Source organism: Leptonotus elevatus, chromosome 13 (assembly GCF_054856555.1).
Source record: "Leptonotus elevatus isolate MCC_2025b chromosome 13, RoL_Lele_1.0, whole genome shotgun sequence".
Taxonomy (NCBI): Eukaryota; Metazoa; Chordata; class Actinopteri; order Syngnathiformes; family Syngnathidae; genus Leptonotus; species Leptonotus elevatus.
Genome location: NC_141251.1, coordinates 11,656,976 through 11,684,206, shown reverse-complemented (window position 1 = coordinate 11,684,206; position 27,231 = coordinate 11,656,976). Strand labels below are relative to the sequence as shown.

The 27,231-nt window shown below is 39.1% G+C and overlaps 1 protein-coding gene across 6 annotated transcripts; it reads left to right on the top strand.

The window, feature by feature from the left end:
* Positions 1 to 7,248: 7,248 nt before the first annotated feature.
* Positions 7,249 to 26,761, top strand: lrrfip2 (leucine rich repeat (in FLII) interacting protein 2). Of its 6 annotated transcripts, XM_086093274.1 has the most exons (26): positions 7,249 to 7,529; positions 8,632 to 8,795; positions 12,166 to 12,252; positions 13,358 to 13,414; positions 13,525 to 13,563; positions 13,727 to 13,798; positions 14,579 to 14,626; positions 14,704 to 14,772; positions 15,295 to 15,372; positions 15,656 to 15,712; positions 16,952 to 17,005; positions 17,131 to 17,187; positions 17,468 to 17,539; positions 17,685 to 17,798; positions 18,569 to 18,610; positions 19,705 to 19,836; positions 20,175 to 20,246; positions 21,280 to 21,450; positions 21,566 to 21,658; positions 21,982 to 22,074; positions 22,624 to 22,725; positions 24,751 to 24,883; positions 25,073 to 25,243; positions 25,321 to 25,400; positions 25,476 to 25,580; positions 26,075 to 26,761. In XM_086093274.1, the coding sequence occupies exons 2-26, from the start codon at positions 8,706 to 8,708 to the stop codon at positions 26,183 to 26,185; spliced, it is 2,199 nt and encodes a 732-aa protein (XP_085949400.1). In that variant the 5' UTR covers positions 7,249 to 7,529; positions 8,632 to 8,705; the 3' UTR covers positions 26,186 to 26,761. The 6 variants fall into 6 exon arrangements, with proteins under 6 accessions (XP_085949400.1, XP_085949402.1, XP_085949403.1 ...); XM_086093276.1 differs by lacking the exon at positions 21,982 to 22,074 and having other exon boundaries at positions 7,255 to 7,529; XM_086093275.1 differs by lacking the exon at positions 20,175 to 20,246 and having other exon boundaries at positions 7,257 to 7,529.
* The last annotated feature ends 470 nt before the right edge of the window (positions 26,762 to 27,231 follow it).

Here is a 27,231-nt window from a genome sequence, read left to right as displayed (position 1 = left end):
TAGATCACCAAATGATTCCCGAGCGCGGCCGCTGCTGCTGCTCACCGCTCCCTCAGGGGATGGGTCAAATGCGGAGAATGAATTTCGCCCCACTTGGGGGGTGTAACAATCAGTGAATCTTAATCTTAATTCAAATACAGCATTTGGTCATATAAACACATTCAGGGTACTGCCATTGAATGGAACGTTGGTTTGTGTTCTGCACATGCGCTATTCGCAAGGAATCTTACAGAGGAACTACTTACACGGCAGCCATCTTACGTTGCCACTTGCTAAGCAAGCAGAACTTGAAAATATTCCTCTGCTGTTTTTACATTACACATTATGACTGTGGTGTCTCCCTCCACCAATGTACTGCGATTGATACTGTAATGAAAGGGTGCCAGAAACTTTTTGGCAAAAATTGTTATGGTATAGTTATTTTGATACCTTTATGCCTTTTCATAATGGGTGCAGTGCAAAAAAGGGGCAACTGTAAGTGAATACAGGGCCTGGGGGTTGAGCTACTTTGGCTCGGATGTGGTATCCAGATGACCTTTGATTTGGTCTGAGTAGAAGGGGGGGGGGGGGGTCTGGCTGGGGTGATCCATGGTCATGCAAAACAAATGCCAGAGCATATCCTGTGTCAAAACCCAGGGTGTAGTTAATGCAGCCTTATCTACAACCTTAAGATAAAACACCAAGATTAGAGTATTTACATTTGGTTAATTTTTTTTTATCCCGCCTGGCATTCCTTCACAAGCCTCAAACAAATGCCAAGTCTCTGCAGTGCGGCCCTTCTTACTTTGACAGACAGCCCACAAGATAAAGTTACACCCTATTGCACAGGAGGGCACAGCTTGGACATATCTCAGTGTGTCTCCAGCTAACAAACAGCCCAGCTCTCCAGGAGATCCCCTATGTGTTGTCATGGCAGTCTTCCAAACACAGTAGGGATGCATTTAGGGGCTTTGTATTTCCTGTGTTTACCAAGCGTCTTGGGCAATCCTGCAGGATGCCTTCTCCACAATGGCAGCAGTGAAGTTGTTGGATCCTCCATGGAGGAACAGCACACACACAGGCAGAAGAGGGAAGCTAATCCCCGATGACAATAGTGTGCAAGGCCTGAGCTGTTATGTCACCTTTCCACGGTGGTGGCTCGAATGCTAATAACAGACACTTAACATTCTCCCTCATCTTACCTGAGCCATCACACAAGTAGACAGAAGTCATCATTTGGTGCGATGTTGCACATAGGCTTGGAGATCTTTGTTGGCCATAAGTGGATTTGTCAAGCAGGAAACCAGGCTGTATTTAGAGAAGGGTCTAAGTAAAGGTCAGAGGATCTGATCTGTTTTTAGCTTGACATCAGCTAATATAGTACAACGCGATTTGGGTTGGAGATCTAAGTGGCTTTTTCAGGTGTGAGCTCAATATGAGACATTGTTCCTATTCACCAAGCACGCAATAAGCACCAGTAATGGGCCACTGTAAATCATTAAAACCACAGCAATAGTGGTGGTAGGGGACTAACTGTCATCAGTTTGCATCTGTCTTTGTTAAGATCAGCTCAATTATGCGCTAATGCGTTCTACTGTTTAGCATAATGAAAAGATCTTCATGTGAAGTTGCTTCCAAGACAATAGAAGGAGTCTGCTAACAGCTGTCACTCGGGAGGAATATACTTTATTATCTCTTTGGCTGCAAAAAAAAAGAAAAAGTTTAATGATTCAAATTAATTGTTTTTTTATTAGCTTGTTAATTGGTTGCACATTTGCATGTATTGTATATTATGTATCATATAACTAATATAGATTAAAAAAATTTAAATGCATGACATTTGTGTCATGCATGTAAATATGATGGTCCATATTCAACCGTTTTGCATAAACGTGGCGTGAGCACACATTAGTCATCTTGCAACCAGGATATTCAATGGCTTTTTCTTCTAGAAGCCATCAGTGAAGAGGAAAATATTAGCTTGTGCCTAAATATTTCTAGAGTCCTCTTGCTGTGTCTCTGTTTTATTTTACTTCTCAGTTCTGTAACTTCCAACTGCTTTTATATTTCCTGTTTGTTTTACTGCCCCGAACGTCTTCCCCTTCTCTTGTCCTTTTGTTTGTGTTTATGCGTTTAACAGTTAAAGCATGAAGTTAATGAACAAGAGAAACAATGCAAGGCCCATCACTTGGTTTTATTTGACTTAATGAAACACTCTTCATTCATTGAAAGCGTGAAGTGCAAGAGACTCATGAACCAAAGAGAGTTTGCATTGTCAGCTGACTTGTACTTCACAGCACATTCCTAGTGTTCTTCCATTTCTCATAGCAAAACTGACATTGCAACCCCCTGCAGAGTAGCGTCCTTCATCCCTCAGTGAGTCTGCTGTCTAATGAGCGGCTTAGAGCCATTACTTCACTGCACAGTGCTTTGGTGTTGCCGTCATTTTATACAGCCTATCGGCATTTGCCTCATTTCGGCTTAACTGTTTAAAGTGCTTTTTAAAGTGAACGCTGTGGGAACTGAGTGGAGGCTAGCCTCCATAATTAGATGTATTTGCACAAAGTGCACTCAGCATAAAGCCTGTAAGGAAGCCATCACTGCTGCATGATGCTAATCTTTAAATTTGGTTTTACTATGTGCCGTTTGCATGTTCTCCCCATGCCTGCGTAGATTTTCTTCGGGTACTCCGGTTTCTTGTTTCTGGATGGAAAGATGGATGGATGGATGGATGGATGGATGGGTGGATGGACGGATTATCATAAGCCAAGTAGCAACGTGTGTATATGTGTAAAAAAACAACAACACATCAATAACGATAAATATTCAGCAGCAGTGCTTGGAAAATCTAAACAATAATTCAAATTGCTGTATCAGTATATCAGGAAAAAAAAAAAAGCTCCCTAAATCATGAAACTATTATATTTATTTATTTATTTATCTATATAAAAGTGTAATTGTCCTATTTTTTAAATGTTATACATATTTGACCTAATCTGCATTTATGGATATTGCATAATTGTATCTTGTCCCATTGAAGTAATTATAAAATGAGTAGGCAATCAGCCAGTGCTATTGCACTCACGAAAATATTTCAATCCTAATTTAAGATTTATGTAATTTTTGTTCTCTCTGATTTTTTTACATGACAAATTCCCATTTACATTTTTTTAAGATAATTTTAACACAAACCTACCAAATAAACCTTATATAATACATATTCATTAGTCTAATAAAGTCTATTTATTTGAAATGCTAAATCCCCAGGTTTATGTATTTAGTATTAATAAAGTATAATTACTCTAAATTATTAATAATGAGAGTATTTATTTAAAATACATAAAGGATATTTTTTGAATTGCATAATAATCTTGTTGCCTATACACGATAAATATACTACTATGTGAAAAACACTTATGTCCATTTTTTTTCTTCATTTTTTTCATGTTTTTGGGATGAAACTGAATGAAGACGTAAAACAATACAAATAAAAAAGTATACTTTATTAATACTAAATACATAAACCTGAGGATTATGCATTTCAAATAAATGGGCTTAATTAGACTAATGAATATGTATCATAGAAGGTTTATTTGGTAGATTTGTGCTAAAATTATCTATAAATAAAATAAATAAAAAATAAAAATAAATACAAGTAAATGGGAATTTGTCAGTACAATACACAAATCTTAAGTTAGACTTGAAATATTTCTGTGAGTGTGTAATGATAATGCACGATTGCTCCTAAGTATAGGTAATCGTGATATAATACATTCATTGGACTGTCAAAACAATAAAACCAAGAAATATATTTGAGTTACATACAGCTAAATAACAAAATGAAGTGGTGCAGATAATCGTGCTGTTTTGAGCAGACTGTGGCAAATCAAAGTCCTCTTCTCACACAAACGCAACATGTCTGAAATGAGTTTTGGTGTGGATCTTCTCCCTCTTGCTGTGAGGTGCTTTTTTCATGTAACACCCATTCACCAAATGTCAATTGGCAAATAAAGCAGAGCCCACACCCAGAGAAGACCCTGATTAAGATACCAGTTCTCTTTAGACAGGGTGGGAGGCAAGGAGACGCTAAATGTGGGTAAATAAAGAATTATAGACCTTTAAATGGCTGCAAGCTCACAAACACACAAATACACAAGGTAACGCCACAGCCACTACCTGAATGACAGTTGTCTTATTTATGGTTTGCTTTTTACACACAAACTTCAGATGCTTGGAATATCACCATTATCACTCCATCACAATATAAAAGGAGAAAAACAAACTGAGGAAATATGCTAATAAATCATCTGCAGCACAAAAGGTCCTCATCTCTGACAAGATAAGGTCACTCATGACAAGCCCCTGGTAAGTAGACAACATTCCTTTGTTAGCTTTTGAACCTTCTTTTTGCTGCGGGGCTTTTCTACTCCTCCAAGAGGACCATTGTTCCAGTGTGGTCTTCACAATGTCTCAAGTGTGTAGCTCATCTGCAGCGCTACATGCCTCTGATCCTTGATTTGCCATCTGAATGGACTTGAACGACATAATCAGTATCAATTGAAGTTGCCATCAAGTAAAGCAAGGATGATGAAAACGGATAAATGACTTGCCTTCCACGGCATAGTTCAGTCCCAAAAAACAAAATCAAAAAATGCAGCATTAATGAAGTGTAATCAAAACAGTTATGATGATAGTTCAACTACTCTTAAATAAAATGATACATGCACACATACTGTAAATGTTAAGTAGGGGTGCCTTGCTCAAGGGCAAAGATGTTGGGGGCGGGGGGGGGGGGGGCTGTTGTCGAGCCAGTATTAGCTTCACAGTCCATATTCTTTATCACTCATTCTCAGGTACCCTTCATAAATGTACTACTAACAAACAAAAAAATCACTGCTCCAATCCCTACTTCATGCTTTAATTCCATTCCTTGAGGAACAATGCCCAAATTATATCTACTCGACATGTTCTCATTGAAAAGCTAGTCATGGATTCAACCCCTCAAGTGTCCAGAGTGCAAGCCACAGAAACATCAAAAGATTATTATTATTCCTTTATGATCCGCTTTCCTTGCCTGTTGTATCAATTATTTTGGTTATCTTTTTCAGTGTTAAATGAAGCTTTTCCAAAGTTGTTGTGGTTTATTTTTAATTTGTGTCAAAGATCTATCGAATGTAGACTACTGAAAATGGGGATATAAGTACCGTTGCTTATCGCAAGTTTCAGGGACATGTAACAGTTTCCCATGGAAATGGAGATCTGTGCATTACCCTTCTTAACTTGATGTTTATTCTATAATTATGTGGTATAAAAAATTGTACAGTACGTCATACGAAATGTAGACTCCCAATGCCGCAACCCACCACATAGCCACATGCAAAATGTGTTTTTCACTCCCTGTCTTCTATGCTGCTTATCCTCGCTAGGGTCGCAGGTGCGCTGGAGCCTATCCCGGTTAACTTTTGGAATAGGGGCAGTGTACTGGTCACAGCACTGCTTCATTTCATTCATGATCAATTCATCAATGAGTTTGGTTGGAATGCAAATAACCTGTGAACTCTGCTCCTGTCCAGCATATGCTTAGTTATCTCACTTTAACAAGCCCACCGGGAAAACCACAACACCACAATGTGCATCTGGTTGTTTACAGAATCTAATTTGCTTTCCAGGTCCTGACCATGCTGTCCACGTTGAATGGCCCCCCATCAAACTACACGTGCGCACTTTTAAGACACTACCCTCCCCCTGCACATTCACCCCATGTTACGTTCCTGGAAGCTTGCAAAGAAGTAATCAATGAGTCATGTGTCCTGATAACAGCCAACTCCCTATGGGGCATCTTCAAAGGGCTCCTGAGGAGATGGAGAGGGAGAAGCATTGCTCTCCATGGGGTAATTACAAGTTGGAGCTCAATGGTTTCTTCTTCTTTTCAGAAGAGAGCTTAAAGACAGTCCTGTAAACAATTGAACGAGTTCTGTTAGTGCAGCAGGAGGCTGCTTCAACCACTGTTCTCCAACTGGTGATGCATGTAGACCAGTCATGTACACAAACGCACCCATGCACATGTACACTACTGTACCGCAATGTATTGTGGTGCAATAGTTACTAGGTGAGAATAATATACAACCGCTGAATAGGCAGGAGACACACATGGAGACAATTTCATGTTTGGTGCAGCTGAGTACACGGCTGTCTGTCCCAGGACAACCAAGCCAAGTGTTTTTGTGCTACTCAGTTAAAAGGGTAATAAACTAGGCAAACAACACTGTCTGGCAGTCTTATAGTATTTTGTTTGTCTACCCTGCTTGCATCAAGTGTTCATTCAATAACGCAACTCATTTATTTCTTATAGACGGAACATTAAATCACAGTCATTCAAAAGAGAATTTCTATGTTTGTTAACTTTGAGACAAAAAAAAAAAAAGACATGGCAGCAGCTGCACAGCAGAATCAAGTGACGCACATCTGATGTGTATTTAGGTGAAACATTATCACAATATCCATGAAAGCTAGATAATCAGCACTTGAAAGACTGTGACTAAATTGAGACAGCATGGCTGAGGACATCTTGGGTTATAACTCCTGTAAGCCTTGTCAGCACAATAGTCGAAAAAGCTGAAGACAAACCATTCATTAGCTCCATGTTATGAGACAGTGCCATAATGCAGTGCGTGAACATTTAACCGATGGATAATTATTGTCTGTCAAGAATTAATTAATTAATTATAATTATTATTATTATTATTATCATCATTATCATCATCATCTCAGTAAATTGCATTGACGTTATACGTCACTAAATAACTACAACCGAATAGTTCATTGGTTGATTAATAGTTTTCGGGTGCAAAACTGAGTATCGTTGACGATAAACGAAAAGTATAATTCCGAATGAAGCTCTAGACTTACCTAGTTAGTGGGTTTACTTAATTAAGAGACCCATAAGCGTAAACAAACGCCAAAGTGTGACACCCTGACAAACGTTAAGAAATGAGCAGCTACTACCCCCTTGTGGCTAGGAACAGAGCGTGCCGTTTAGAAAGGGTATTCATTGTAGCTGGTAGGTTCAGCACAGAAAATAGTACTTAAGATTGAAAATTTAACCAGTAACGTCTATTGTAATGTTGTAAAATTCATGAAACCTAATATAATTATTGGCTACGAAACTATTAAATGTCAAAGAGGGATAAAACGTCCTCGTGGTCTGTCTTGCGGGAAAGCTAAATGTTGTAAAAGGTTTTTAGATGTCACGTCATGCAACTTGTAACAACTTGCCCCACGTCGTGTCCTGAAACAATCGCCGACGAAATTTGCGATCATTGGACGCACCATCACGCCCTAATTTTTCCCAACATCCGGGAACTTTAGAGCTAGCCAGTGTGGAGACTGGTAAGCAGGGCAGTGGTGGAAAGGCGAACTGATGACAGCTGTCAGTGGGGACAAAAACACTCCCAAATACTGAAGAGAGGACTAATGTCGGACCCTTAAGCCACAGACGGGGGAGGATAACACCTTTGCTGTGTCGAGGGGTATTTATAGACGCCGGGAAGGTAATTTGACTTTTTTTGTGTGGGAAATCTGAGTGGCGAGCACTGCCAGTTTTCCCTGTCTAGTGAGAGAATTGAGGGCTAGCTTCAGTGTTAGCAAGCTAACGCCAGCTGAATCTGTCTGCTCGACTTCTACTACTTGTACTGGGTTGGGAGCGTTGTTGAAACATGGACATATCTGTACAAAAGTTACGTTTTTGTTTCGCGTTAGTAAAATGTGTGTTAAAACTTGTTAGGCCAATAGTTAATGGCAAATAGAGGGGGAAATGCTAGTTAGCTAGCTTACCAGTGTGCAGACAAGCGTAACATTTTCCTTCGCGTTACGAGATAACTTGTCTTTACCGAACATTTCCACAAGATCAGTTAAATGATACGCTTCCTAAATGATAGAGATCAAAGGCGTTTAAATTTTATTTTGGATTTGATAGTGAGTGGAAAACTTGTGGGGTTTTCAGTGACGTTAGCTTTTCAAATGTAGTTAACTCTTGCATTGATTGTTGATCATAAACTACAACAATGAATTAATTCATTATGATGGTGTTTGTAAGACGTTAACATCTTCGTCTAACTTAAAGATTGTTCCCCCCCAAATGCGATCGGACGGTAATGGTTCAACGTCCTTCTGGCGGTTTTCTTTCTTTTGTCTGTACCGGCCAGTCAAGGTGCTGTGCTTTCTGTAAATATAATCTGGCAACTGAATCATAGTGTCTAAATCGCACGTCACAGTGTTGACGGTGAGCAATATCATCTAGTCAGACCACTCAGTCATAGAATGAACCTCCAGTTCAAACCAGACAGTTATACTGTAGTCTGTTATTGTTTTTTATCAGTCTTTTTTATTTTTTACAGCTGCATGCTCAAATTCTATGCTTGTCACATTTCAAACTGGTTCATGTCACACACAACCGTTATCCGAAGCCCTTGTTGCATACATGAGTGATGTGTTTTTGCTGGAATAGAAGTTGAAGATAGGGAGAGTTGGTCTGTAATGGTCTGTATTGCCTGCAATGATATGGAGAGTTTAAAATGTACACCAATATCAGCAAGTGCAGTTGTGTTGTTGTTGGTCAGATTAAGTGAGACTTGCCCTCTGTTTTCCCACTAGGTTTTTACAACAGTCAAATTCACACCATACATTTTGCACATCACTGGAGGAGCTGCTTCAATTGGAGGGACAACATGGGCACACAAGGCACTGGTAGGAAGCGTGCCCCGCTGAAAGATCGCTTCTCTGCAGAGGATGAGGCCTTGAGCAGTATTGCACGAGAGGTAAGTCTTCAAATAGTGATTCAAATACATGCTTTTTGACGAGGGCGTTTCAATAATAGAATAGAGTTTGTTTTCAGCGCTTGCAGTTCGCATCCGTTTACAGCCTACTTTCCATTCATAGGTAGATGATTTATTACTCAATGTAAAATGCAGGCAGTATTTAAAGTCTTTATCAGTACTTTATCAAAAGCTTTGGACATTGATCTATGATTGAAAGGATATTCAGATGAATATAAAAAGTAGGCAACTAAAAATCTCCATTCATTAAATGAAATGTTTTGATTTACAGTACATGAATATTATTAAAATAATAGTACACAATACATTTACATGATTAGTGTCTCTCAAACAGCACCATAAACTAGCCTTCAGATTGGCCGTAAATATGTTGTGATGTAGTATTCTGCATAAATTTTGTTTAGGATTAAATCTGCATGCTACCCCTGTTATTAACAACGTATAATCTATGTATATTGTTCAAGTATTCTTACTTCAGTTGATTAAAATAGCAACTCAATTTTGGAGAGATGAACTGCTTCCTGATTACTTTTCGGTGTGCAACACAATATATACACAATTAGTATGATACGTGATACAATACATACGACAAATTCATTTAAAAATTATTTTATTCACAAATTATGCGTTTGCATTGAAGCGTAGTGGCTATCAATATGTAAACTTGCACTAATATGTGGATATTCAGGTTGTGCTACGGACAGCTGGTTTCGCTGCACCATGTTTTTGTCTGAGGGAAGCTACCTGTCTTGTAACAACTTGCCTGTGTGTGTTACTTCACATTGTTCGACTGCAGGACTGCTATTCTTTTTTTCTTTTTTTCTGTATGCTGTTAGTACTAACATGGAAGGACAGCATAATGGAAAGAAAATTCCTTTTCAATGACAAGTTGGCCAAGTGGTCACTTTTTTTTCTTGTGGTTTGTAACGTGTTTTATACCTTTGCATAAATCTATTTTTAATGACTTGTTTTAAGAATGACTCCTGTCTAAAAGCTGTCCAGGCCCTCATTCTTGGGCACTAAGCACAAGGCTCCATTTGCTTTCTTTATAGTCATGGAGGCCCGTCATAGAAACATGAGTCATCTGACCCACCCGACCAGCTTCTAAATTTGAATCTCTTTGCAACAAAACAGTGATGAGATTGACTCTGCGGGGAGTTCAGGGGGTCAGTGTGCAACCTGTCGAATATTGGTTTTACAAATCAGCATCTGCCTTATGTTTTAGAATTGTCTTCACTTGATGTGACTCACTTCAATGATTTTTTTTTATTATTAGTACTGTCACCAAAGTAATTATTACTATCATATTGGTTATAGGTCAGTCGGTGATCGAGAATCTTTAAACTCAAGGAGTTTGCTGTTCTGTTAAAAATGCTTAATGAGGTAAAAGATAATCCTAGCCTATTGACTAAAGAGGCATAGAAATCTTTGGCACATTTCAGCTGATATCTCTCTGTTGACAAATGTACGCTAAATAAGTATAAAACCGGAATGGATGTATTAGGAAGAAGCCACTGCTGTCCAAAAAAAAACATGCTACAGGTTGGAAGTTGGGCAAAAGATGGAAAAACAAATGTCAACTTTATGAGGACATTTTTCAGGACATCATCTGTCTGCTAATTGGAGTGTAACCAAATATGCTTGATGCAAGTCAAGTCAACTTTATTTATATTACACCTTATCATGTAAAGAAACAACTCAAAGTGCTTTACACATTAAAAAAAGAAAATACCCACTCCCTCCACCACCCACCCAACCTCTAGACACACAATCCAATAATAACATCATACTCCCACACATAAGTATAACAAACGGACTAATGGCCACACAAGTGAGGATACGCCATCCTTGATGCAACAGGAAAACGACCCAAAGGACAGAAGTCAATCAACAACCGAATGGCTTCAAAATAAGGAAATGCACTGTCTTAAGTGGTCCAGTCAGAGTCCTGACCTCAACCCAAATGAACTACTTTAGTATGACATCACCACCAGACCTTCCATGAATTTTGCAGAACTGAAACAATTTTGAAAATGAGGGACGGTCTAAAATTTCTGCAGGTCTGAAAATGTTTTGATTGAGGTTATTGCTGCCAAAGGAAGGCTCAACCAGTAATTGAAGCCAAAGGTTCTCATACTTTTTCCAGTAAAATTATAGAAACATATAATTGTTTGTGTGGTTTTAGTTGAAGGAATCAGTCTATTTTTGCGACTTCGACTACGTTCACACTGCAGGGTAATTCCACCCCCCAATACAGTATGTGGCATGCAGTGTAGACAGTACAATTCCGATAAAAAAAAAATATATATAATATCCGACCCAGGCTTTTTCGTACGTAGATAGAAATTAGACATGTATCCCTTACATTCGCAAACAGTTTTTCTTGTCGCCATTGCATTTTGAACATCGAAGGTGGCCTCAATTTGGGATTCTTTTCCTTCTTTCTTTCTTTCTTTCTTTCTTTCACGGTATTTTACAGAAATAAGGCAGGTGCGACCACGGTTGTGTTGATGTTTGAATTTGTGTTCCGATTAGTAAAACAGTCTCATAATGTGCTTGTCAGTGAGCTGAGGCTATAGATAGACAAGAGGCAAACCTCAGCTGTGCGAATGTGCAGAGCAGCTCATCATGCAGACAGTTCAACAGGTGCAAAGTACAGGGCCAGCCATTTCAATGGTATCTTCTGATTATTGCACAAAGCATATTTCATTGAGGCCATCCCCAGTCTTTATTTAGTTACTCAGGTGATAGGTCCAATAACAAAAAAAAACTGTACAATGGCCTTAAAGTATTTAGCTGATTTTTTTTAAGGAACACAAACATTTTGGAAGCACAAAGATTATTTATTTTATAAAATGGAAACGCTAACAGCCCATCCTGACTGGTCTTTTACCGGCATAGTAGATAAGAAATTCCTGGCTTGATGTCTGCATTGAGATAATGAGCACAATAAGAAATAAGAAATACTTAGGAATGATGTTTGTTTGTTAATACTCTACTAAAATCTGGCCCACGAGAACAGTAATATGTAATATATTTTTGATATGAGTCTTAAGTTTATGAATAACCAGAGGGAAAAAAATCCTTATTATTTAATTCTCTCTTGTGGATTTTTCCATGGTGGCATTCTTCTATATTACTTTGTTCCCTATGCAGTTTGCAATCACCAATTGCTTTCCTTTTGTGCCAGTTTATTGTAGTTATGATGGGTCTAGGTATTGTTTGGATTGTTTTTTTGCTCTGCCGCTAATGCTACAGTTTTATGAAACACATTCTAGTAATGTTTTCATGGCTTCCAAAGTATCTCAATTATTGAGTGGCTAACAAGTGTGTTCATGTTTGTGTCCCACAGGCGGAGGCCAGGCTTGCAGCGAAGAGAGCCGCACGGGCAGAGGCCAGGGATATTCGAATGAGGGAACTAGAGCGTCAGCAGAAAGAGGTATATAGATCCATTTTATAAACGATATGTAATCACATTTTTTAAATTATTATTATTATAGTACTGACCAACTTGGTCTGTAAGAATTAGTCAACCTAAAAAGTCCTTTGCCGTTTACAGTGTTTTGCAGCCTGGGGATTCCCATCGAGTTTTTGCTTGTACATTCCAAATACAGTATGGTTGATGTCTGAAGCGATGACGCACATGTTATTCTGCGCTCACTTGGTTGTAGACTTAATTATCTTCTACATGACAACCATTTCCCCATCTGGTGCAGAAGACTTGTTTATAGCTTTGAAGCTCAAAATATTTATTACAAACAAAATAAACATGGCAACAACAAAAAAAAACCTGTTGCACGTGCACACAAATACCAGCATTTCTATTTTTGCAACAGTTGTTGGCCACGTTTGTCATCTCAGCAGTTTTGGATGCTGTATGATAGTATGTTTTTCCTGGCACTTCCTTCCTCTGTCCAGCTTTCTTACCGCTCGTCTAGCAGCAGTAGCAGTAAAAAATGGGGTCAAATCCACCAGTGGATGGTAGGCGAGTGGGAGTGTCGCAGAACACTAACGAAGCCTGTTGTGTGGGATTGAGCTCCAATCGGTTTTGACCCATAATACGCTACTCTTGAGTTACTGACCATAATAATTCTCCATTAGGGAATTTGGTTCGGATAATGCTCAGTGACTTTATTAATGGTGGATGCATGCAATTTAGACACAGAATGATTTTTTTTTTTTTTTTCACTTTAGTTTTAATTAATTGTCTTGCATGGTAATGGACTCTCTTTGCATGGTATTATTCTATCGATTGAAGAATTGCTACAGTAAGGAGTGTGAGATTAATACTATGTTATTGTAATAATGTTTTTGAATTTTTGAATGTTGGGATGAAATGCAAATAGCAGCCACTTTTGTTTTAATACACTTCTCTACAAAGAATATTAACTGACTTACAATGAAAGACAGATATGGTATCCATTTAGTGATAAGCAGGATGATTTGCTTTGCATGGTTTGGCCTTTCCATAAGCAACTTTTTGACATTAACCACTCCTCTAATTGTACCTTCTAATTCTTACCAACTTTTTTTCTTGACTCCAGGCTGACTCAGAAAAAGCTACAGCCACTAGTGGTAGTAGATCAAGCAGCCGTCATCGGGTGTGTATATTTCCCCCCTACTTTCTTGCTTCCTTTTTTCTTGCTTGCATTTTCTTTTATCTCTCCTTTTCTTTTTCTTTTCTTTTCTTTTTTTGCTTCAACATCACCAGGGTCTGGATGATGATGTCATGTCTGTCCGCAGCTACAGAGTGCGTACATTTTCGCACACTCAAATAAAATTGAAAATGTATTTATTTATTTAGGAAATCCTTTGTTAAATAATTATAAACAAAGGTAAAATACCTGTTTTTTTGTTCATGCTCATTGTGAATGTACGATCATGTTTATGTACTTCTACTACTGCATTTGAAGTCAACCTCATCAGCCATCCGTGACTTGGGTTCGAACAAGAGTCGATCCAGTTCCCGTAGAAAAGACACCTTGGTGCGTTTTGCGTGAATGTGTAGTTATCTTTGCGTGCTGCGTGCTGATTTGCGAGGACTGCGTACTTGTTGAGCATGACCGTTTCCTGGTTTGCTTTTAACTCATTCACTGCCAATGACGGCTATAAACGTCCAGAATTCATTTGAACTATTTCTATTAGTTTAACACTTTTTTCCACTTTTCTTAACAAGAGTATGAAAATGTACATTTAGAACAGATGTAAAATTTGTGATTAATCATGAGTTAATTAGTGAAGTCATGCGATTAATTACAATTTAAAAAAAATTATCGCCTGACAAGATGATTAGTAAAAATTAGGGGCGTCAGACGATTAAAATTTGTGCTCGTAATTAATCGCATGACGATTAACCACAAATTTTATATCTGTTCTAAATGTACAATAAAAAAATCTAGGTTTTCATACTCTTGTTAAAAGTTGAGAAAAAAAAGTTAAACTAATAGAAATAGTTCAAATCATTTTTTGACATCTCTAACAGTCAATGGCAGTGAATGAGTTCAAATTGGTCATTTTAGTTCATTTAAAGACTCATTTAAATGAACTAAGATAACTCTTGTGGTACATTGATGTTGTCCTTGTTCGTCAAATGGATTACCTTCATCAAGTAGCAGCTTGTTGTGAAAATTGCTGTTCTTGAGTGTTTGCTGGATGATTTGACCGACTTACTAAGTTACTGTATTGGTGAGGCGTATGAAAGGTGCTCACCTCCTATTTGACATGAAGTTGTTTTTTCCCCCTCCTTGCTCCTGTTCTCTCTTCAGTCTGATGGCGTGGCAAATAGCTCCACTCTCAAGAGCTCGCGTTCCACTGTATGTATTTGCTTGCACGTGCATACCTGATTAATCAGTGATACTCATTGGGATGAATTTCTTCATGGGGAAAACAGAGCTCTGTATACAATGATCTACATGGCCATAAAAAGTCTTCATCTAGCTCCTCAAGGAAGGATCTGCTGGTCAGTAGTACTTCAATTTCATTATATCTGCTTTGACCTCATGGATGTCTAATAGCACAATCCTGGTGGCTTAACTTACTGCATTTGTCGTAGAATTGATACTTTTAGTTAAGTGGTGCCTTTTGTGAAAGCCTTAGAGCTGTTCACAAGCGCTATTAAAAAAAAAACTCTTATGCCTGAAGTCTCTCCGATGTATTTGTTTCTGGTTTTTGATGCTGCTGCATCAAGAGGTTGAACATTGAACTTGGCAGGCGGGCAAAAGACTGGAACAGAGTAGTCAATCCATTTACATGCTTTTCAAAACTAAGTATACTTTTGGCTCTGGATCCCATTTCATCAGAAGAAATATTGATCCCCTGTTAACCGAAACTCTATGGCGATGGCAAAGTTGCATACTTGCGGTCCTGCACATTTTCGTGGAATGTTACACATTAATCTACAGATATGAATCTTAGATGGCAGTGTGATGGTCTTTTTGTTTTTTACTTTTTGGGGTGTTGTGCTATGTTGCTGCCCCTGCAGACTGGACTGTACCACGATCAAAGGAAATACACCAGCCTATCGAAGACCAAACTTCCGCCTCCTTCCTATCAGCCACGGGTCTGTCCTCCTATCCAACTCATTTTCATGTCATACAGACTGCTAGGTATAAAAGTCTGACTAATACGACAGCTTTCACACAGTATTAACGAGTCTCAAATTGTAATTTTGATGATTGGCGTTGGCATTAAAACATTTGCCAGCCCTTTTATCTGCAAGCCTTGTCGAAAGTTTGTAAGTTCAGCAAATCATGCATCCCTTTACGTGTACTTCTACTCTTACCACTAGCAATTCTCCTCCTCACATGAACTGACATTCCACGTTTCCCCCTCCTCTTTGACAGGCCACCACTTCCTCCTCTTCCACCGCTGGCACAGGGCTGTCACGTAGCTATAGCATGGTCAGTTTCTGTCCGTTGTATGGAGGCTCTCATTGCACGCGTTTACTTCAAAAGTAGACCTCCCCCTCTCCCGTGGCCATATACTCAGATTGTTTATTTTTAGCTCCTGGACAATCTCAGCTATTGGCAGTGGCCGCTGGTTTATGCCGTAGCAAAATTAGGTGTGTGTGTGATCATATGTCTCGCTCAACAAGCATTCCCATCATAATCAAGATTTTTCTTATCTCAATTTGAACTCGTGCTGTCACTATATAAAATATTTTTATATTTTAATTGACTAATCTGATTCATTTTAATTTCGCATTAAAGTGTATTTCAAAAGCATTTTTTCCCTGATTACTGTTTCTTAACTAGTGATTGATGTAGTGCTGCTCAATTATGGAAAACAAAAAAAAATATTTTTGGCAATAATTGAAATCACGATTATTCAAACGATTATTTATTTTTTGGTACAAAACAAGAACATTTTTACGCAATAAAAAAATATCAAGACAAATTAAAAAAATTGAAACACTGTAATTATGTAAGATCCTTTTGGACCAAACAGAATTTTAATAATATATATTTATAATAATATATATTTATTTATTTATTCATGTTGGTAAAAACTTGAAGTTGGAATGCAGCTTGTCCACTGTGCAGTAGGACGATCATTTATTTATTTTCGTACAAAACAAGAAAATATTTAAATGTAAAAAACAGAAAATATTCAACAAATAAAATAGTTTGAAACACTATAATTAACAACATTTATTAAATTACTTATTGAAATTTAAAAAAAAGGTGCAAATGTATAATTCAAGCAACTCAAAAATGAGTATTAATCATCTTTCTTTAACGATTATGCTGATTTTGTAATTGTGGAGTGGAATCATTGAAATTGAAATTGTAATTGAATTTCAATTAATTGCACAGCCCTAGATTGATGTTTATTTCGTACTTTGTATTCGTATAGAGATTTTTTTTTAAAAGGGGGGGATTGATTTTGTACTGTTATCTCATAGCAGCTGTATCATTCCCGGAAAAATTGCTTCAAATTTTCTGCCTAAAAATTAAGAGTAAGGACAGATTTGGAATGAAATCAGCCATACAACTCCGAAAGCACATGGCCCAACCTAATAATGGAATACAGTGAGTGCCTCTGCTTACTGCATGAGCCTCTCTAGCCTAACCACAACACAGTTCTGCACCCTCTCTGTTTTTGCTGAGTCCTGCATTGTCTCCAATGTGTACCCCCAGGCCTCTATATATGACGACACCGCTCTTTACGGCTCAAGTCAGGGTTCAAGAGCAGTAAGTCTTGCTCGTGTAAAATGACCACCACGGCAAACAACGTTGTGCTATTGACTCCGGTTCTATCCCTCTCATCTTAATCACATTTTCTGCCTCATCTGTCACCTCTATCCCCTTTCACACAGCCCTCTGAATATAGCTGGTACTCCTCTGGAGCCAGTTCCTCTCGCAGCAGCCCTGTGGTGAGCGCTCTAGTTCAGCCTCCAATTGCATGATGTGACATCCACTAACATCACACACAAGATGCCCCCCCCCCCCAGCTGCAGGGCTCCCTAACGTTGATTATCCATACCATCATTCTGTGGCTTAATATTAAGGGCAGTATGTAAATCGAGATTTGAGAAGATGTCTTAGAATGAAGTAAAGGCTTGCGTTATCAATGTGAGTGTCGTGTGGATCCTCACAGTGTATGTTGTGGTGTGTGCGTGCTTTTGTCAATTTTGCCGTGCGTGCCCATGTCAGTCTTCTTCAGATGATGACACTGGGAGCAGCGTGTCCCAAGAACGCTTCAGGAGAGGCCGCAGGGACAGTGCGGTGAGCTTTAGGGACAAGACAGTGCTCCATCTAAAATGCTCTTCACTTGTCACAGATGCCAACTATTGCTCTTGTGTTCTCAATACTATATATTGATGTATTGTTTTTCTGTCTTCGTCTTTCATCTTGTGTCTGTTGAAAGTAGTCGTCTGACTTCTCTGACATTAGTGAGTCTGCAGCCGATTATTTCAGCCGCTCCAACAGAAGGGGCAGCATTGTATCGGATCTGGATGATTTGAGCATTCCAGATCTGGATGCTGTAAGTGAAAAAAATTCCAGCACTGGGTGATGGATTTCTTTCGTTGCATGGTTTGAAACTAACATTAGTTTAACGTTCATCTCACAGTTTGTGATTTGGCAATCTTACGGCTCAGTATATAATTGGTTGGACGCTTTCTATCTTAGCGTGTGTGTGTGTGCGTGTTAGGGCATGAGCATTGCCAACAACCTCACGATACAATGTGTATCACAATACAGGGATCACGATACGCGTGTCCCGATACATGGCCTTCAAGGGTGATGCATATGCCATGATTGCTCATTACTTTGCATACGTTTTCATTAAAACTGTCATATGTATACTCAACTGATATTTTTATGAAGTTGAATGGCAAAAACATGTTTTCTTCTTTGTCTAAATGAGTGCGCACCGCATAGCAAAAACAGCTTTCAGAGAAGCCCCGGGAAACTTTATTAATGAATGTGCGATATTGATTCTTACTCCTCAATATTGATACGTGTTTTGTGAAGAGGCCCATAACGATATTTTCCTACATCGATTTATTTTTTCTTTTTGCACACCCTGTAGCATGTGTGTTAAATGAAATGTAATAAATACTGTGTTTTCTTGAGTAGCGAATAGTTCTGATTAGTTGTGTTGAGTCTGTGATGCAGCATTTGTCCTGATTGACCTGATGCAATTTCCCCCATTTTCAGAGGGGAAGACTGCCACCAGCATGATTACTAATAATGTCTCAAATCAATTGTGTCCTTATGTAACATATAACAATATTTCTGCTTTTTTTTCAGCTGGATGAAAAATGCGACAAACAGTATTCAGATTACAGTCGGGTAAGTCCAGCCCCTACCCCCGCCAACATTTTTTTAAGTTTAGTACATACAGTAAAAATGTTATGCAGTCAGCATTTGTAAATTTTACTCCAAAAAAGTAAACATTTCTCTTGATAAACAGCTATCTCAGAACAAATATTCACAAAGCATAATAAGCTAAGAAATAATCAGCTTCGCGCTTGCAAGGATTCAAACTACTAACACGTCCGTGGAGAGAGTCCACCAATCAGGAGCAGGCATTGGCACAGCGAAATTTGCATATGCCACTGATAATATCTTGCCTCCCCTGGCTCGAGGAAGCAGCCAATCAGGAAGGAGCGTGAAACCAGCTCACCAATCGGAAGCGCGCGTTTGCACAGCAAAATTTGCATATGCTGCTAATGGTAGCTTGCATCTGTGGCTTAGCTGGAAAGAAAACGTTGAATCTCCGCCCAGAAATATCCTGGACAGGCCAAAACAAATCCTTCGGACTACACCTTTAAGGTCTTTCAAAGTATTTTGAAATCATGTTTTTGAAAATCTTGTTCTTGCACTGTATGCTCTGGTAATTTTTTTTATTTTACTTTGCTTTTAAATCTCTTTAACTCTGTTACTGCTTTTTAAATGTTGTACTTTTAATTCCAATATGTGAAGCATATATATCAGCGATTGTATTATTATTATTTTTACAACCCCAGAGGTACTGGTAAACATCTAAACAATGTTACAAATTTTCATTTCTTGTTAAGATTTGGGATTTTTTTTTCCCCTTTAAAAAAAACAATGTGTTATTCACATGATTTTACAGTATGTATAAATGGGCTGCTAACTATTGTTTTCATAGGCAACTATTTTTGTCGATGAATGTAAAATACCATCATGTATTGTGATCTAAACGTGGCCGTGGAAGGGTCACAGTGATAACAGTTCCTTAATCAACAATAAACTAAAAGCGATACCTGCTGAATTTTGTACACTTGCACAACTTGAGGAATCTCAAGAGCCGGTTTATCAGGTTTACAGTAGCAATGTCAGCCACCGAAAAATTGAGTGCATACTTTTTGTATGGATGATTAATTTTTTATGGACCGGTTACCTGTATGTTATGTTTGCAGCCATCTTCCCGCTGTGCCACCCCTGGCCTATCAGCAGCGACTTTAGCCTCGCTGGGTGGAACCTCGTCACGACGGGGCAGCGCAGATGCCGGCAGCGCATATGACCCAGATGCGAGTCTGAGCGAGCTAAGGGTAAGGCAAACAAACAGAAATCAGCAATATAGCTGGGAAACACTGTATATTTTTACTCTAACTGTACTTGCCCATGAATCTCTGCAAAGCATTGCTTCATTTTTTTTGTTCTCTTATCTTTACCTGGCCAGTTTTTCCTTTTATATTTGCACGGGAGTCCGGGATGCGATGTGACCTTTTTGAAGCTGTTCCTTATATGTGGGTGTGCTGGTAACTGTGTATTCCAGCCGGGTTGTCTTTTATGAGATGGCAGCACGTGTGCTTTGTAATCTCTCCTTGATCATCCCTACCCTCTTTGTGTAGCCCCAGTTCAACCATCCCCTCCATTTGCTCCACAGGATATCTATGAACTAAAGGACCAGATTCAGGATGTAGAAGGGCGATACATGCAAGGGCTTAAAGAGCTGAAGGTAGAGGGGCTTGAGCTCACGGCATGCCTTCTCTTGTCCTCTGGGAGCCGTATGGCGTCACTAACCCACATGCCCACCCTCTCATATCCCCCACCCATGTACCCCCTAACACCACGGCCATGTCATCGGCGCGTGCTCCCTTGTCTGAATTGCAATGACGTTTCTTTTGCATGATCTTCCCACACTTCCTGTTTTTATCCAAGCTACTGCCTGTGGCCACAAATGAAGACACGCCCACGTTTGCGTGGAAGACGTAGCAGTGACATGCTTCACCTGCTGAATGATGGCAGAGATGTTTTGAATTTCTGCCTTTTATAATTGGCTGACTGTAGGCTTGCTCTTGATACTGTTTCTTGTAGCTTACATCCAGTATTTGAAGTAGATTACATCATCTTTCCTAGTTCACATTAGTTTTTGTCCTTTAGGTGCTTGCTCTGCAAATTTTGTACAAATGGCTTTAGAGGAAAAAACAAGCGTCAAGAAGGTGTAGGACAGGGGTCAGCAACCTTTACTGTGCTAATTTGAGCTACACCATAACAGAAAAATGTGCAGCGTCCGATAATTTGAGATTCATTTTTGTCAACCGTTAATCTTTTGTTTAGTTTTTGTAATTCTTTAAACTTCGTTGTTGTTGTTGTTTTTTTTGCAGACGTGTTTTTTTTGTGTGACAATGTTGTGGACAGACTATGGTAATTGTGTGCTTTTCCTCATCCTTTTTGGACATTTTTAGGTAATTTTTTACGCTGAAATCTTTTGAATATTTAATTATTCATTTTTGACATCCAAATCATTAATCAATTTAAATAATATTTTATCCAAAAATAAAGATAAATATGTTTAAAAAAAGGTAGGTTTTTTTTGAGAGAGAGGGACTAAAGAGCCACATGTGGCTCCAGATCCGCAGGTTGCAGACCCCTGGTGTCGGAGATTCCTAGGCCACATAAAATTTTATTTTCGTTCCGATTTGATACAAAGTGGTGAGCGGTGCTTCAGTCATGGTGCCGTGTTATTAACATGCTCCATTTCATGTCAGGAATCCCTTACCGAGGTGGAGGAGAAGTATAAGAAAGCAATGGTATCGAATGCACAGCTGGACAACGACAAAGGCAACTTCATCTACCAAGTGGACACATTAAAAGACGTCATAGAGGAGATGGAGGAGCAAATGTCAGAAATGAAACGGGAACTAGAAGAAAAATCGAAGGTGAAATCCTAACCAATCACCTCGAGATTCACATATTAAATTGTGACAGTTAGTCTGCTGGAATTTGGTGTGTTTTAGGTCACGGGTTTTAAACCGATTGTCCTTTTTTTTTCAGGAACTTGAAAGGCAAAAGCACACATGTACTGTCCTGCAGCATAAACAGGAGGAATTGAAAGAGGGAATCCGTCAGAGAGATGAACTTATTGAGGTACGTCTATGTGACCAATGACCATGTCCTAGCAATACTGTCAGCGCAACGAAAGTGCTCGTTGCTCCGTGCAGGCGCCTGGTGGGACTCAGTGCAGTCACTTGATAAGGACTGATTGACACTGGCCTCCCTCTAATTCGTTTATATTTAGTTTAGTCAGTTATCACCACAATCCTTCCTTTTCCTTACTGCTATGACAAAAGCGCATTCTCACCCTGTTTCAATTCTGTACGTCTGTGCCTTTTTGCTTATTCTGTCTTCCATTGAATATTTCCTTCCTGTCTTGTACTTTGCATTCTTGTTACTGTTCATCGCATCTCCAGGAGAACCAACGATTGCAGGCTAAGTTAGATGCTCTCACCAGAGAGGTGTTTGACCTGCAGGAAACAGTAAACTGGAAGGACAAAAAGATTGGGGTAGGCGGTCCCACATAGATCTCTGAGAGGCACAAGATGGTCCGGCTTTCAAGCCACACAGATCTTGTGTCTCTCACACTCTGCATAATGGACCCCTTGTGTCATTGGCAGCACACTCACACGTAGCAGTTTGTGCATGTCAGAATAACAAGGTGTTTAAATGTGAGTTTAGCGCACGAGGGGGGGGGGGGGGGGGCTGCTCCACCCTGCAGCATAAAAAACATGCTGGCTAGTGTTACATAAACATATGCAATGTTTTTGGTGGAACAAATGCGTGTTTAAAAGTTAATAATCCAGCATGATACGTGAACAGTTTGACAGGCCATGAAGTGTTTGTGTTTCCCTCCTCACGCACTCCGCCATTCATCCTTTTTTCTTTGCCTCTCCTTTCCCATTAGCTATCTCCTTGCTACATTCTCACTGTCGGTTTGGCATGCACGACGCACGGTTGTGCATGAGGCACTGCAAGCATGTGCGGGTGCATGTCTGTCCACTGTCCAACTTCACTGCCTCTTGTCCATTCTTGTCTTCTGTCGTCTGTTCGGCCAGGCCCTAGAGAGGCAGAAAGAGTACTTTGATTGCATTAGGAATGAGAGAGACGAGCTCAGACATGAGCTTGCTGACCTCAAGGGGAAGGCCAAAGCAGGAGAGGTAGGTTGTCCCGCAGCGTGGTAACAAATAAAGCTAAGACATGGGTTGCTTGTCAATAATGACTTTTGGGTGTGTTGGAAATGACTGTTTAAAAAAATAAAAATAAAAAGTGTTAATCTTTTATAAAGGGATCTTAAAAAGTCTTTTGATTTTTCAAGATTAAGCATTTAACTCATTTGCTCCCAAAAACTGTTCTATTTTGAATATTGCCATGGTCGCAATAACATATGTATGGTTTTTTTATGCTAGAGCATACACAAGGCTTTAATGCAGCCTCTGAACTGAAGAGAATGTTTATAGTAATGGTAGTTATTACAAAAACGGATAGCAGGTTGCAGCAGAGTATAAGAGCTCAACCAGGGCCATGTTACAAAAATGCTCTTTCCCACAGTGTTTTCAACAGATTTATGAAAAATTATGAAATTAAGCTATATTCTAATGCAATATTCTGTGGGCCTTGCAAAATCAGTCAAAATTCAGTAAAATAGCCAAGGAGCGAAGAGGGTTGCTTCAGTGAATATGGCTGGGAGTGAATGAGTTAATTTTCTTGTATCTTTTGTTTGTTTGTTTTTAAATGTTTACACTGAAGCTTGCTTTCAGAAGAAGCCTTGGAAGATTAGAGATATGGTTATTATCAATATCGACAGATTTTTTTAAAATTATTATTATTATTTTACAGACAATGGGGAAATAAGTGTTTCCTTATAATAAAAATGTAAACAAGTTTCTTGATAAATTAACTTTAGAAATGTTAAACAAAATAAACTGAGCTATCACTGAATGGCGCAGCTAGTTAGAATTTTTTTTTGCCAGCTCTCTCATGGTGTCTTATGATGTATAGTTTGTACTGTTGCAAGGCTTTCCCGGCAAATATTTGCAGCTTGAAAGCAACTTCTGGTCAAAAGTTCCCTACATGTCAATAAATCACTCACTGCTTTTGCAACATATATGAGTGGGCAATGTTCAGCAATATTGACTTTGACCGGCCTCAAAACAATTATTATTCTGCTCACGCTGTCCGTTTCTTAGCTGGTTTTAAACTCGCTAGTATGTATGTTGTAATGTACCGTAGACATAAAAAAAAAGCTGTATACAGTGGTACCTTGAGACGAGAATGACCCCGAAATTACCTATGAATGCAGTAAACTCAACTGCAGTTAATGAACAATTCTTCAAAAATATGTTTCACGCTGTTCAATGCCGCGCCCAGTTGAAGTTTACTGTCAAACTACACATAAAACAAAAGAGTTACTTGTCAATTTAAAACGCATACCTTTGCCTTAATGACCACTATCTTAATGCTAACACATAACAACAAACACCATAGATGGGCTAATAAATAGCATATATGTGGTAGTGTTAAAATGCTATAAGCTACAAATATTTGGGGGGGGGGGGAGCAGTGGAGCAAGACATGCAGACAAACAATACAACAATGCTCACAGGTATATCACTGGTGTCGAGAAGAATCCTCACATCTTCAAATCGATCACTTTTCAGGTATCATCAAGGGTGCAAACCATTTTCAACACTATATATATTTATATATATAAAAAATAACGTGGGCACTGACTTACAGTATTGATTTATGAAAAAAATATGAAATTGGGGATATTTGTACATAGGAGGTTTATGCTAACTGTGACGACATCGTTATCATCCGTGAAAAACTACTATTACTGTAACTGTCAGCCACTTCCAGTAGTTGTGAAACTCTTCTTCGTTTAGATCTATGTGACTGTATTATACTGCCCCCTGGTGGCCAAGTCACCACACCAGAAGCCGCCGCAATGAATTCATCTGTTAAGTTTGTTACTTCCTATTTAATAGTGTTTATTTGTACTGGATTTTTGGGGCAACACACTAATGTCATGTCGGTTCATTTCAGCTGGAAAAGATGACTTGATATTAGTGTTTTGAGTTAAGACCATGGTCAAGTGTCAAATTAACCTTGTATGTGGCGTTGAGGCTGCCACCATATAACGGATAATTGGCCTCAATCACACTTGCGTTGTCTCCCGACAGACACACGGGCTAGTCATCATCCCAGATGGCACACCAAACGGAGACATCAACCACGAGCCCGTGTCCTCGGGAATCACTGTAGTCTCGCAAGAAGCTGCCCAGGTACTGGAATCTGCAGGAGATGGTCCGCTTGGTAAGTCCTAGAAGTGCTTGTTTGGAATGTGGTGTTACTGTTCACACAAAAATAATTCATGAGCGAGTACGATGGTAGGACACCAACCGTCCAAGTGGCGTTTTAGGTAGTTTGGGGGTGAATTCCACGATTTTAATCGAGCTTGCAAACCAATTGCAATATGTGACCTTTTGTCTTTCTGTTTGATAGATGTCAGGCTACGAAAGTTAGCAGAAGAGAAGGATGAGCTGTTGGCTCAGATCAGAAAGTTGAAGAGTCAGTTGGAGGAGGAGCGACAGAAACATTCAAAGGTGGACAGCGTGTACGTAGACGGCGAGAAGATGGAGAACGGCACCGACCTGCACCTCATTGAAATGCAGAGTAAGTTATCCGGATCATCATCGGTCATCTTTTGTCAAACTCCTCATTTTTCATTTCAAAAATCTTCTCATCTTCAGGAGACTCCAACAGACAGATTAGCGAATACAAATTCAAGCTTTCGAAGGCAGAGCAGGAAATGGGTACAATGGAGCAAAATGTAAGTGTGGCTTGCTCGTCAAATGCTCCAGAAATGTGGAGGTAACCAAGTGGTTTCCTCGTCGTCTTGTTCCAGATAAACAGGCTGGAAGGACAAGTGTCCAGGTACAAGACTTCTGCAGACAACTCTGAGAAAATAGAAGACGAGCTTAAAGCAGAGAAGCGCAAACTCCAGAGAGAGGTAAGTACAAACGCTTTGACTTAATAGGAATCGAATTTCACAAAAAGAGAAACTGGCTAGTGACAGCAGCTGAAAACATTTTAGTTAACGTGTCTGGGAAACTAGGATAACATGTTTTTCTTTTAGCTATATATATATATATATATATATATATATATATATATATATATATATATATATATATATATATATATATATATATATATATATACCTTCTCAGCTGTATTTAACTTTTAAACTATATATATATATATATATATATATATATATATATATATATAGTTTAAAAGTTAAATACAGCTGAGAAGGTATTGGATTTTAAAATAACTAAATGAGCCACTGCAATATGCATTTTGAGCATATAATTCAGTGAATCTTTTACTTGCCACTAGAGGGAGCCCACGTACTTCACTTTGAGAATCACTGCAGCGTACACAAAGTGGTCATTTCATTTTTGTACGGCGTGTGTAATCCTCTTTGTTGTCGCCTGGCAGCTACGCACATCTTTGGACAAGCTCGAAGAGATGGAGATGACCAACAACCACCTCGTCAAGCGGCTGGAAAAGATGAAGGCCAACAGGAACGCTCTCCTCTCCCAGCAGTGAGGCAAAGGCGGCATCACCACATTTGCCCTTAAAAATGCACCGCCGATCGCCATGTAGCGCCTGGAGCACGCGTGCGCTCCAAGCTCCGACACCTCAACACGTGTAGCACTCAACTGCGCAAATGGACAAAATAATGAGCAGAGCTGCATTTCTTTGCAAACCAAGCGTTTTGGTTCGTCCCGGCCGGCAGTTGCCAAGACTCAAATGTAACAAACTATAAAATCAATGGGAGATACATGTGAGGAAATTTCTAGTTTCATTTTTGTTTTGCAACATTTTATTCACATGATTTAAGGCTGGCTGGGTGCTTGGCTGTTCTTTTTTTTTTTTTGACTAAGTTGCATGAATGATGCTTTTTAAAGGACTGTCACAAGCTGCTCTGGCCCTGCACCTTCCAGCTTCCCTCACACAAGTCAAGTGCCTTCTCCATCAAACAAGAATTGTTTTAACTGGTGGTACAATATATATTTAAAGAGGTGCAGATGGAAAATATAGCCAGCCAACTGCTGCAGTTTCCTTCACTTTTTTGTCAAATATTTAAAAGATTTCTTGAAAATAAATGTGTAATTTACAGAATTGTGTAACCTGTACGTTATTTTTTATTTATTTAAAACAGGTCTGTTACTCTGAATAGTTGAGGTCTTTGCAGTCATTGAAATACACCCCCCCCCCCCCCCCCCACCATGGTGGAAACTTAGAAATTGACCATGATTTTCCACCCTTATAGTGGCATTACAACCCAAGTGAAAGTTCCATCCACTATGCTAGTGACTATTTGGGCGTGGAATGTTGATGTGGTAAAAGTGACGTGTCATGGCAAATTTTAGGCGTTGTTTAAGGAGCCAAAAAAAAAAAACGGTTTAACTTCAGCTTGCTCAGAACCAGGTTTCTCTACCTTATGGGAATCCATTTGAGCATTCATTTGATATCCAGTTTAAGGTCCATGTGCTAGTATGCTCTCTGTTCTCACTAGTAGAGAAAATCCAGTAAGGCTAATTCTACTAGTGCGCTGAATTGTCTTACTAGTAATGACAAAGAGCCCACTA